The sequence below is a fragment of the Anopheles stephensi genome, chromosome 2 (genome assembly GCF_013141755.1).
Source record: "Anopheles stephensi strain Indian chromosome 2, UCI_ANSTEP_V1.0, whole genome shotgun sequence".
In the NCBI taxonomy this organism is placed as follows: domain Eukaryota; kingdom Metazoa; phylum Arthropoda; class Insecta; order Diptera; family Culicidae; genus Anopheles; species Anopheles stephensi.
The window spans coordinates 86,744,977-86,757,427 of record NC_050202.1 but is presented as its reverse complement, the minus strand read 5'-3'; the positions used below and the strand labels follow the sequence as shown (position 1 = coordinate 86,757,427).

At 44.4% G+C, this 12,451-nt stretch overlaps 1 protein-coding gene across 2 annotated transcripts in view; it reads right to left on the bottom strand.

The window, feature by feature from the left end:
* LOC118504989 (coiled-coil domain-containing protein lobo) overlaps positions 1 to 12,451 on the bottom strand; it is a 150,592-nt gene that overhangs the window by 80,826 nt on the left and 57,315 nt on the right. The window contains exon 1 of one of the 2 annotated variants that reach the window (XM_036040160.1): positions 11,689 to 11,750. The exons of the other annotated variant lie outside the window; for it this stretch is intronic. Within the exon in view, the coding sequence (XP_035896053.1) occupies positions 11,689 to 11,736 (48 nt within the window). The 5' untranslated portion in view covers positions 11,737 to 11,750. Of the gene's footprint in view, positions 1 to 11,688; positions 11,751 to 12,451 lie in introns of those variants that run through there. 2 annotated transcript variants of the gene reach the window in all.

Below are 12,451 nucleotides of genomic sequence, written 5' to 3'. Positions count from 1 at the left end.
GCATTCGCTCACTCCCGCCCTTCCCCGGAGGTGCATTAAAATTCAAAACAAAAATAAACATTTATTTTATGAACAAAAACAAATTAAGATCCTTTCGCCGCCGGATTAGACGGTTAAAAAGTCCCCGCTTATTGCGTGTGACCCCTTTTTTTGTGTTTGTGTGTGTCCCAGGCTAGACTAGCTCACCCCTTGATGCACACACACTTCGCGGCAAGATTGATTGGTTGGATAAGCCTCAGGTAGAGAAAACCGGCGAGATGGTAACGATCAAAAAGAACGAATCGGTCGCGGATTCCGCGGAACACGACCTGGAACTCGAAGGGCTACAGGCAACAGAGATACAAGCCGGCAAGGACGACGCAACAAGCGTTCGGAAGAAACATTGTTTTGACATGATGAGATAATTTACGGTATCGCTTTCTTTCCGCGGAATACGAGCATCGGTGCGCGGAATACGAGCGGATAATCGAGTCTCTGACGTGGAGTCTAAATATTTATGATTATTAACTTCCCCGAAGAGCGCGTGAACCTAATGAACGTGTCCCGGGAGGGTGAGCATAATCATAATGATAATGAGGATGATGAGAAGAAGAAAGAAGATGAGGCAACAGAGGATGGCCACGGTGCCGGTGAACTTTAACCCAGACTTTCTTCAACCGACGAGAGCACATCCTGGCTTGAACTTTCACTTTCACGTGTTCGCTTCGCCGTCAAACTCTTGGCAGACCGCCCCCCCACCCCACTCGGTTCACGGTGGACACGTCGCCCAGTCCTCGGTGAATCGTTGATCGGAAGGCAATTAAACTAATCGTAAATTCTCGATATTAATCACTCGCCCGAACACTCGCCGAACGGTGTCTTACTGCACGGAGAACTGATGAAGATTGGTGACGGCAAACATCAACCATCGGTTTTGCATGTCCTTACTATTCTGACCCACATAAACACGTGTGAGTCTCGAAACGACGCATCAGTCTCGGTTGCCGGCATGCCAAGGTAAACGTTGGGCAAACTTTCGGCACGGTAACGGGCACTGGGAGCGGCACAGACACTCGGATCCAGACCATAAATTTATTATGACCGATAATTACATTACACCAAACCGAATGTCAATAACATGGAGCATCGGCCAGGCTGTACGTGAAAATAGGGGAGCGCAAGGAGAAACGACTCAACCACCAACTCCAAACCGGCTCGTGCCAGCCGGCGACGGGCTTTGCCATGGGACTGGGTTGGGTGGCTGGACTGGATGTAAACAGAAGCATGTAGCACAAGCATTAGTCACCGAGAGGTCTTATAAACAATCCCAGTAATCGGTCGGTATAGGGTCGGTAATTGTTGGCTAAATAATCGTTACCGCTATCCGCCATCCTCAACCTATCTACCAGTCCTGCAGACGGAGCATGGCTCCATGCAACGCTCACCACAATCTAGAGCCGGTGGGAAGTTATTGGTAGAAAGTGAAAAGCCATCGAAAGGAGATCTACCGATTAGAGATTGCCGGGATTGAACGGTGGAGGAAGATTTGGCTAATAATCACTGCAGTCGTAAACAAACACACAACCCCGACCGGCCTCTGTCTGACCTATATCACAATTCCATGCAGTTATTGTGTGAATTTATGCATGTATTGGCAAATGTTGGATACCCATCGCATTAAAGCAGGGACGGGTCTGTATCGATCGCCCCTAAACGGCTGTCGAAGGCCAAGGCAAAGTTTCCACGCTTCCACACTAATTATATCGTAAGCATTTCTCTCTCTGTCTCTCGACTTCCGAGGCTCCGTTTGATGGGAACGGCGCGATGAAAGGCATAGGAACGTTGGTGACATCAGCATCAGCAGCTATCAGCAGCTTCGATTAATTTGAGCCGTTCAACTGGCCCTGTTTTTCTTTGATCGATTTGTGTTGATTTGTAACGTTAACACATCGACGTGTGACTGAAGCTTACGTCATGATGATGAGGAAAAACAACCAGAATCGTACGTAAGCCATTCACGAGATTCATGAATGTTATACAGACATCAAGTTGAAGGTAAAAGAACAATGGTCGAGCATACAGTCCAAACACGGTCTTTTACAAAAATTTGAAACATCTTAAAATATTGATGAGAACATTCCGCATCCACCTTTCAATATCAACTGATATTCTGAGTACATCACTTCACTAAACCATTTCAAGAGGATAGGATTCTAGCAAATTAATCAAACAAATTAATAGCTTTTTAATTGAGAGATATTCCACTTGGATTCCTAGGTTGATATTTTGATGATATGAATAATTGAATTCTAAGATTCAAGGTACGATTCAAGGTCGTATTTCTAAGAATTTTTCTAAGAATATTTCCCTGGAAAGGGTTAACTAGAATTCTATCAATCTGATTTAAGTTATATTGTCGCCATCCTTCAATGTCATTAACTGTTAACTGTTTCGCAGAAGAATGTCTGCTTTACAACCATTATACTTTATGGCGTACAATGAATTCCTTTCGAATTAGACACTATTGCTTTAAACACGAATGTTTATACTGTCTACACCTTGGTATCAAACAAGAGTTTTATATGAAACCCCATGTTTTCAAAGACTATTATTCAAGTTTGCTTTTAAAAAAACAATGTGATGTACATCATACCAATTTGATGTACTTTAGAATGAAAATTTGGCAAAATCTTACAATATCAGCTCGATCGGTTAAGCGCCACAATGTATCAAACGTCAAGCTCAAATCACCATTCGCAAAACTTGAAACATGTTGCTGTTTAGCTGTGGTTACGCACATGCAAACATTCCCACAGGACTCGGCAGGACTTCATCATACCGACCACGACCACGCAGTCACTTGCTCCCTCCGTGATTGATGTCGCGCGTAAAGGCTTATCGCGACCCTCAAATAAGACCCGTTGGTGGATGATTTCCCCTCAAAACGAGCAGATAATTGACATCGCCGGAAACCACATACAAACACATTCCCTTACTCCCATTCTCCACTTCCACGACCACCACCTATCCACCCTTTAACCGTGACTCATTTTGTGTCGTGCATGATATCGCACTATCGATTTCCGCCGCCCCGTAAGATCGCCGATGTCAATCAACGTGTCGGTGTCCTCAGCCGGTGTTGCATAGATTGCATTGTGTCCGTTGCATTTTGACCGTGGGCCTGGAACGTTTGGAATGTCGCTTCGGACAACTCGAACGTTGATGCCACTCTACCGTCCAACTCTCCCGATTTCCTAATCTAATCAAACCAAATACGGTGCGTGTGACTCTGGGTTGATGTCGGCTGGATGGGTTGTCCGATCCATATCCAATGTGCAGCCCGCCGGTAGTGTGGTGTGAGTGAAAAGTCGGAAGGAAGAACCTCAATCCTGGCGGCACGTTGCCGTGCCGTGGTCGAGTCGATTATTCAACAATCATGCGTAATTTCATAATGCGAAAAATACGGTTATCAAGGGAAATGATCTGCAATTGGTTGTTTATTGCTTCGCGGACTTCTCTCTTTCCAAGCGCCGGCCTGAGCTGTGAGCTACATACATACATTTATTCTTGATGTTTTGATACAATTACATTGTTGAGGATAATATTGGATTATATACAGCGTTCAAATGCGCTTTTCTAACCTAAATTCTTAATGTTTTGTGTTAAGATTTTGTTTTGTGTTAATGCGATGGCATGCACTGAATTGATTGAATTAAGTGATTTTTTTTTTTTTTTTTTTTTTTTTTTTTTTTTTTTTTTTTTTTTTTTTTTTTTTTTTTTTTTTTTTTTTTTTTTTTTTTTTTTTTTTTTTTTTTTTTTACCTAGTAGCCTACGATAACCTAATTTAAACTTATGAAAAATAACTTAAAAACCTTAAAAATATAAAAATAATAACAAACTTACCCTAGCTTATTTTTACTTTAACCTATCTTACCTAGTTTGATTTACAATCGGAGTGAGGCTCCTATGTTGCGAATTAATTCATATTCTGAATGCATGCATCTCTCGAAGAGCATTGCATTCATTTGTATAGCTAATTCATGAAGTGGTTTAATTCCTGCACTTTCATACAAATCCACTCGTCTTGTGTATCTTGAGGCATTTAAAATCATGCGCAATACCTTATTTAACATTATTTGCACTTTGTTTAAGTTAGTTTGTGAACAGGACCCCCACACCGAAATTGCGTAAGTAACCATTGGTGAAAATATTTGCTTGTACAATGCGAGCCTATTCTGTAGTGATAGCTTGGATCTACGATTAATCAAGGGATACAGGCTTCTAATGAGCATGTGACCCTTGTTCAAAATGCCCTGAATATGTTCTCGAAAGAGCATCTTGCGATCAATCATAAGTCCTAAGTATTTAATGACCGTGGACCACTCTACAAAGTTACCTTCTACTCGAATACGGCTACAATTTGGAGGAGTTAAAAGTTTGGCCTTATACCGATGGGGAAACAGCACCGCTTGGGTTTTTGTTGAATTTATTTTGATTTTCCAATTTGTAGCATATTTGAGGAAAATATCTAGGCAGCGCTGAGCCCTGCTCCTCAATTCTACCACGTTTCTGCCCTTTACGGCAATGGCAGTGTCGTCTGCAAACAGGAATAACTTGCCATCACAGGGTAGATCAGGTACATCCGCTGTGTACAAAATGTACAATAAAGGTCCAAGTAAACTACCCTGTGGTACTCCGGCGGGAATTGGTAAGGCATCAGACATCGCAGAGCTTAAGGCCACCCGAAATGTCCTATCCTCCAAGTAGCTGCTGACGATCTTCACCAAGAACATTGGAAGACCGTACACTAATAGCTTATGAATTAGTCCACTATGCCAAACGTTGTCGAAAGCCTTTTCAACATCCAAAAAGGCAACAGCAGTGGATCTAGATGCTGTTTTATTTGCCTGAATGATATTTTTGAGCCTAAGCAATTGCTGTGTAGTTGAATGACCTGATCTAAAACCAAACTGCTCTGCAGGGATGAGTTCCAGCTCAGACACCCGGTTTTGAAGACGATCGAGGATTATTCTTTCAAATAGTTTACCCAAAGCACAGAGTAAACTTATTGGTCGGTAGCTCTCTGCACGAGTAGGATCCTTACCGGGCTTGAGAATGGGAACCACCTTAGCACTCTTCCAAGCGCTAGGGAAGTATCCCAGCACAAGACACTTATCAAAAATGGTAGCCAACAAGGTAAGTGCTTTCACTTGTAGGTTTTTGAGTAGGATGTTGAATAATCCATCTATACCGGGAGCCTTCATGTTTTTCATCCGCTTCAGTGCAAATCGGACGTTTCCCACGGTCACACGGTCATGTTCTGGTCTAGAGAAGCTAGCTTGATGAGCTGATCTTAAGCTTTCAGTAACGTTCCTTTCAAAAGGACTAACAAAATTAGAACCTAGCAAGTGTGCACTAGCAAATTGCGCAGCAATGGCATTGCACTTTTCGTAGGGAGTGACCAAAATGTTTCCACTGACTGTCAAAGGAGGGACAGGTTTGGATCTCTGCTTAAGGATCTTGGCTACTTTCCAAAAGGGTGGAGATCGAACATCCATCCGGGAAACAACCCGTTCAAAATTCGCATTCCTTATATCAGCAATTTTTGAAGAGATCACCCTCGCCAAAGTTGCTGCTTGACCTTTATAAAGTCTATTTCCAGTATTTTGAAAGAGTCTCCTGTATCGGTTTCGCATCCGTATCAGTTCCAATGTATAGGGGTCTATGTTCACAAACTCACTCGTAACGGGCTTGGTCCTAACACATACCTGTTCTGTTTTCTTAATTGCCCTTTCTAGCATACCAATCGCAAGGTCAATTTCCTCAACCGTATTGCATTCAGTTTCATGTAATTCGCCGTCCACTAACCGGCCAAAACGCGCCCAGTCAACACTGAGGAAGTCCTTTCTGAGCTGTGAGCTGCTCGGCGAAGGATTATTAATGTTCGGCCGGGTTTCGGATATAATGATATGATTGACGGTTATTAGCGTAGTAAAGCTATCGATACAGTGGACCAGCGAGCCATCATTGCCATGCTGTAGTGCGAAATTACTGCACTCGAATGGAATGTACGGTTTGAAGAAGGTAGCACGAAGTAATTGTTCCATCAAGACCTGATGAAGATAATAATTCTTCATGGTAAGTAGTACTCTAAAGAATGTCTTACTTTCTAGTTGACAATTTGTCATTTGTTGCATTCAAGAAAATCAATAATCCAAGAAATATTCCTTTTAATAAATCACATCCTCCAATATCCTTACGACTATTCGTCGCAGAAAACAACGATTGGCTACGGCTGTTAAAATTAGTCAACTACACAACATTACTCCTAACAACAAATTACTCCTAATGTTCCTCTTAATGTCTCTCCGATAATCACACATACACCGTCTCTCCCGTCGTGTCCTCACATGCACAGAAATGGTGCCAACAGTGCTTGGCTTGGTCTGGTTGGCAGCATGGTACAAGAAGTCACGGTTCGGACTTTTTAATCTCCGGTGGACCGGCTAAATAAATTATAACCCAATCAGGCAAGAATCCTGGTGCGCGCACTGACTCATGCGTTTTACCCCAAAAACTGCAGCGAAGAAACCGTGGCCGTGTACAGATTTTGGCTAAATCCTTCGTGCACTGCGACGGATCCGGATTGCATACTCGGGATCTGCTAAACCAGAAGGTGGAAGCCATACCCACACTGGCAGTGAGCTAGAATCGAAGGAAAGTTGTGTACAGTCATGTGTGGAGGTTTTGAACGCGTGCGTGTGTGAGTGTGGCTATAATGCTCTCAGAGTGGGTGGTGATCCCGCTTTCCTACTAAAACACTGGCGTCCTCCACTCTTGGCCCATGCCTGAAGATTGCGGTGTCGGCCATAATGGAAGTGGAATAATAATAAGAAAGTCCGGAGCATCCCCAAACCCGAAGCCACGGGGCCATGCACGTCGGGAAAGGATATTCTAATGAATGCAATTGCCTCGTACCGCTTGGTCAGCTGCAGGCGTTCGTCTTCCGCCCGGGGATGCAAGCGACAACGACGACGACCAAGACGACGATATTGCTGGCCTAACGAATGGCCTTTTTGTCGTCCGAAACCTTCGAACGGTGAACCAGTGCACACGGTCATGATGTTGAAGACTCGTTTTGCATGCTTGTGTGTGTGTGTGTGTGTGTGGTCAATGAGATTCTCAATCTCATGCCCATCCGAAAGCGTCTCATAAAATGCTACACACCTCAGCTACTATCCCTGCACCAGGAGGACATCGTCTGTGGTGAGTACTTCCGAGGCGTAGATGAGATGTAGTACCGTTCGAGGGATGCCTCTCCCACCCGGGGGCCTCCCATCCCGGATATATGTATATCCACTTTTTCTTCCACCAAACGAGTACCTCGACGCACAACGGCCAATCGCCAACACGGTCGCACCCGTTACGCCTATAGAGCTCGCAATTTGCTGACCGTACCACACCGGATCGCAAGGCCAAAAACGATCTTCCTGCCATGGTTGGAGATCAAGAAGAAGGAACCGAAGTCTCCGGGATAGACTTTTTCCATCCCGGATCGTCTACGAAACGAGCCAGCCTAGCACAAGAAAGAGTGAGAACGTGTCGGTTTTGTCGGAAAACGGGGAGGAGGCTCCAATCGGTCAAGATTATGTGCATCCCCGGTTGTTCGGGGAGTCCTTCGGATGACTCCAAAAGATGCGTGTACGCATCGGGAGTACGGTGATCGGGATGTACGCACCGAGCACTGCGATAAATACCAGAGCCTTTATTTAGCCTTTCTTTTCGTAGTCGTAGGATGGGAACATACGCACACGCCACTTCTGGGCCACTTCTTCAAGGAGTCGGCAGAAGTCTCAATCTAAGCCAGGGGTTCTACGCGAGAGTCCGAGAACGGCAGGGGGGGAGGATCGTTATCCGTAAGATTATATATTGTTTTACCTTTGTACCCGTTGGACTCCACCGCACCCAGTGCCTCAATGCAATTACCCTCCCCGGTACCGGACGTCCGTAATCACCTTGCGGGACCGGTGACCGATGGACAGAGATTTGAATAAAGGATTTATCTGACGCTCGGTGCGCCTGCCATGCCTGTGGAAATAATATCAGAAAGAAAGCAAAGCCCACCCAACCAAACCACCGACTACCAAGAAAGGTGGCTTCATCCTTACCGGGTACCGAGCTGGAGTAAAAATCTTCCCAATGCGTCCATCTCCGGATGAGGTTCGCTAGGAAAGATGATGTTGATGCTGATGATGTCCGATGCGCCGGACCAGCATTTCGGGAATGCGTCCGGGAGTGGGCCACACGGGGAAGGTAACTTTTCTTGCAGTCATCTCACACAACGCAACACCTAAGAAGCTGAGAACAGGGGGATTGACAGTGCCCCGGGAAATGGGGCGAGGGCTGAACTGCACCCGTACTTGTTAACAGAAATGAAGGATGCAGGATTTCGGACCAGAGAACCGTCCATATTCCGGTGCGGTGCATCGGCACTGGGTCGGGATCATAGTTACATGATCTTTCCTGTCCTCTTTTTAGTCTTATCTCCATCTCTGTCCAAGAACGAGAAAGATTCTTTCGGACGTGTAGTCCAATCATCGTACGGAAAGGTTTGGACCATCGGCGAGTTCTGGACGAGTTCGGTCGTCTGGAGATTTCTTATTACATTCGAATACCCCGGACGGAATCGTACGAGCAGCGGCCAAACAAAAGTTCCAATCATTGTCTTTTATTCCCTTCATGTAACAAATTGCGAAATCATATTATGATATGACTCTTGGCACCAGGAAGGTCAGCATTGTTGAGTTGTAAGGATCTGTGTCTGTATTACTTTTAGTTTATTTAGGAAGCACTTTCGCAATATCTCCAAGTATTCTTCATTAGTTAGAGAGGTGGATGGTGTTGTCCAATTTCCCAACATAAGTTAATTAATCGCTAAATTCGATTTTTCTACCAATATTTTTAACAACTTGCTAAAATATTTCATTCCACATTGGGGGCTCATAGTCCAAAGGGCACATTACTCGGCTGGTAACCGGTGCAGGAAGCGTTCAAGATTTATTTCGATGCTATATCACCTCCCACAAAAGCAGCAACCGGAGTAGGTAAGAGATATGCCTACCGTTTTATCCATACGATTTGGCACACGAAACAACGAGGTCCTCACACCCTTAGGTTCCACGCTGCAGAGAGGTCACATAGCTCGCATCCATAAGAACACTTCAAAACGCTACGGCATAATGAAGAAACGGTGGGCTATTTGGGGACGAGGAGAGATATTGCACTATCTTGGGCCACCCTTTTTGATAACTTGTACCCCGAACGGACGCCTTCGGTGTGCATGTGCGCATGCATCGGTGTCTCCCTGCCATGTGTGCAGTGCTTTTCGTGGAAACTTTTGCCCCCATCCTAAATGTCCACTACGAGACTCGGGACTTTTCTCAGGAAGCAGGCCTTCTTTTGCTGACCATCTCATAACTGCACTTCCCGGTTTCGTGTCGGATGTCCAGCATCTAGCAACTTCATCCCTTTCCACATAATCAACGGCCACCATTAAGGGCTCGGGACGTTCGTGAAGGTGGAAAACTGTATGTACGTGTGTGTGTGGCCTGTTCCGTGCTCATGGGACCATCTTTGATCAAGCTAGGAGGACTCGATTTGCTGACCAACAGCAGCGTGCGCGTTTTTTGAGTGTTGGTCATTGTTTGAGCTTTATCATGGGGGGGAAATTTTGGGTCGAAGTTTGCTAGTGGATAATGCACTTAAAACTGGGATGCCTAGAGAAATATGAGGCGGTTTTCATTTCCTCAGGGGTTCTAAGAATCGACCGATGCGTCAGGGGAACTATTTACCATAGAGTAAGCTTATAAAAATGCGTTGCTAGGGCTAATGGTAATTTGAGAAGTGTCTAACGATTGGGCCTTTTACTGCAATCGTTCAAGCTTCCAACATTTTTGTTTATCGAGCTAAAGTTTCTGAGCCAAGACATAAAGTTTGATAAAAATCTTGTAAATTCCACCAATCGTAAATTATTTTAAAACTGGACATTTTAACAGTATACCACAAACGCTCACAGTATTGAATTTTACCCTCAATATTATTCACTTAAATCTCCTCCACCCCTTAAATGCCATTCAATTTCATTTCACTTACGCCCACCCACCCTAGTCGACTTCCTTGGAACAGGAAGCAAATCGCAAAGAGCTTCACCGCTTGATTGCTTGCCTCGATTGCATACGTACAATAAGCGGCATCACGATCCCGGGATAAAGGGGGGTTCCGTGGAACAGACTCCGAGCCTCGCCAGCGCTTAGAAAACAGTCGTCCGGGTCAAGCTAACAGTTGAAAAGACCTACAAACCGGCATCGATCGAAGACGATTTACGGCGGGGAATGAAAAACCACCACAACGACATTGACGGTGAAGAAATCCACCCCGGCACAGTCTCCGCGTTCCTTGGAGGCCTTCGCTTCTTGGCGGAAATGGTCATTTCGTTTTGCATCCCTGCACATCCGCTTTGCTGTGTGCAAATGTTCGCTGCATCACCGCCAGAGTGAGCAGATTGTGCTGCGGTCAGCAGCATTGAGGATGTATTGTATGTTTTCCGTTTTACATCGAGTGCATTGCGGATATCGTGGGACCGTTGGATGGGATGGGTGACGCTTTCAGCCAACGGCAGTATCGAGACGCCAAGACGCTACGGCTACTTTCTTCGTCGTCCCGGCACCGTGGACGGTGAACTGCGTACATTCAACGCTGGAAAACACGGATGTGCTACAGTGTGAGTGGTACATTATTTTAATCATGTCCGTGCAGTTGCATACGACTGTACACGTAATAGAGAACATGGTCGATTTTTCCAAGAGACATCCAGCACAGGGACATGTAACTTGCGATCTTTAGGAATGTAAGTTTTCCGATATGAGAGTTGTACATTGAATTACTTTTGCTAAACTGAAGACAGTCATAACACTCTCCAATCCTTTTGCGAGTGCTCACGAGTAGAATAATAGTATCCAGATTCAAAAATCGTTGGAACGATTTGAGATATTATTCGGGAAAATATATTTTGAAGACTTGAATATTTTTTAGTCTTAAGTCCAACTTTCTCTCAGAATTGATATAATTGCTAGAGAAGTTCTGAAGAATCTTCGAGAGCACTTCAATCGCTTGATAGCATCGTGAAACATATTGCACTGGATCGAAATGACTACTACCTCGGAAAAAATATTCCCTAGCTGTGCTATAAGAACTGCGAGATTGCCTTAATTGCTCAGATTCTGATTGATCCTTAGGTCTGATCCATTGTCTTCTAAGTTACTCTCCACCGAATGGCAAGATGGATTATGCTTGACATAATGGTAGAGAAGAAGTAGATAGTCTGATTGTGATCAAACCCAAAAATTTAAGATGGTTTGGACACGTGGATGCAGGATTTATGATTCACCAGCGAGCTATTTGAGCACCAAACTCTTTGGCTTAATCAAATGGTGCCGAATCTGTCAGTGATCGATAGCAACTTTAGATGGTGGAATGGTAGCTTTGGACCGATTTTCCTAGAAACGGATTGACAACCTGGTCATGTCAGTATGACGTGCTTAATCTTGAGCATGCCAAGAAGAGGAGCAAAAGTCTTCTCCGTGTTCTACGTCAGACAGATAAGTAGTTTAAATAGAAAGTGAATAGAAAGTGTGATAGTTTTAGACTAACCTTTCGTTCGTTTTTAAACAAAAAATCCTCATAATACTGTAGGAACATAAGATCGTAGAAGCACATACCTGAAATGAGTTAATATACAAGTATGGAATTAGTAAAACATATTTCATGACGCAACTAGCCACCCCTACACGTGCGTTGATTTCGCGCATAAACATTAAATCTAAGCTCGCAGGCATTTTAAATTTTCATTTTCATTATTATCACGATAAAATAGTTTAATTAATGTCAATAATATGTAAATACTGAGTCGGGTGAAAAATGCTCGTCCCAGCAAAACAGTTTGTCCATCAAACTGACCATCCTTTTATCTTCTCATTTAATCAACTCTTCTTCTTTGCAACGGAACCGGGCCAAAAAACCTCGAGCTAGGAATATTCAAATAGAAAACCAATCCCAAACTTTACCCCGATCAAGATACGCCGGAATGCGTTCCCACCCATACAGAAACACATCCGCCCTCAGAGCTTACTGTATCCACCCTCTTGCCTCATAAAAGCTTTTCCGAAACCACGCACGATTATCAAACAACCAGCAACAGCAACGCACAACATGAAAGGTTTGTGCCGGTTTTGGCCAGAGCGAAGATATTTTTATTAAAATCACCGACCGAAAAACGCACAACATAAGCACAAAACCCCGGGACCAGCCCGCTAGCCACGCCAGGCCAGCCATATTTCCAATTCCCCGGGGGTGGCAAAATGAAGAACCTTACATTAACAAGCGCATAGTTTCGCTAGTTTTTCTAGCCCCGGTA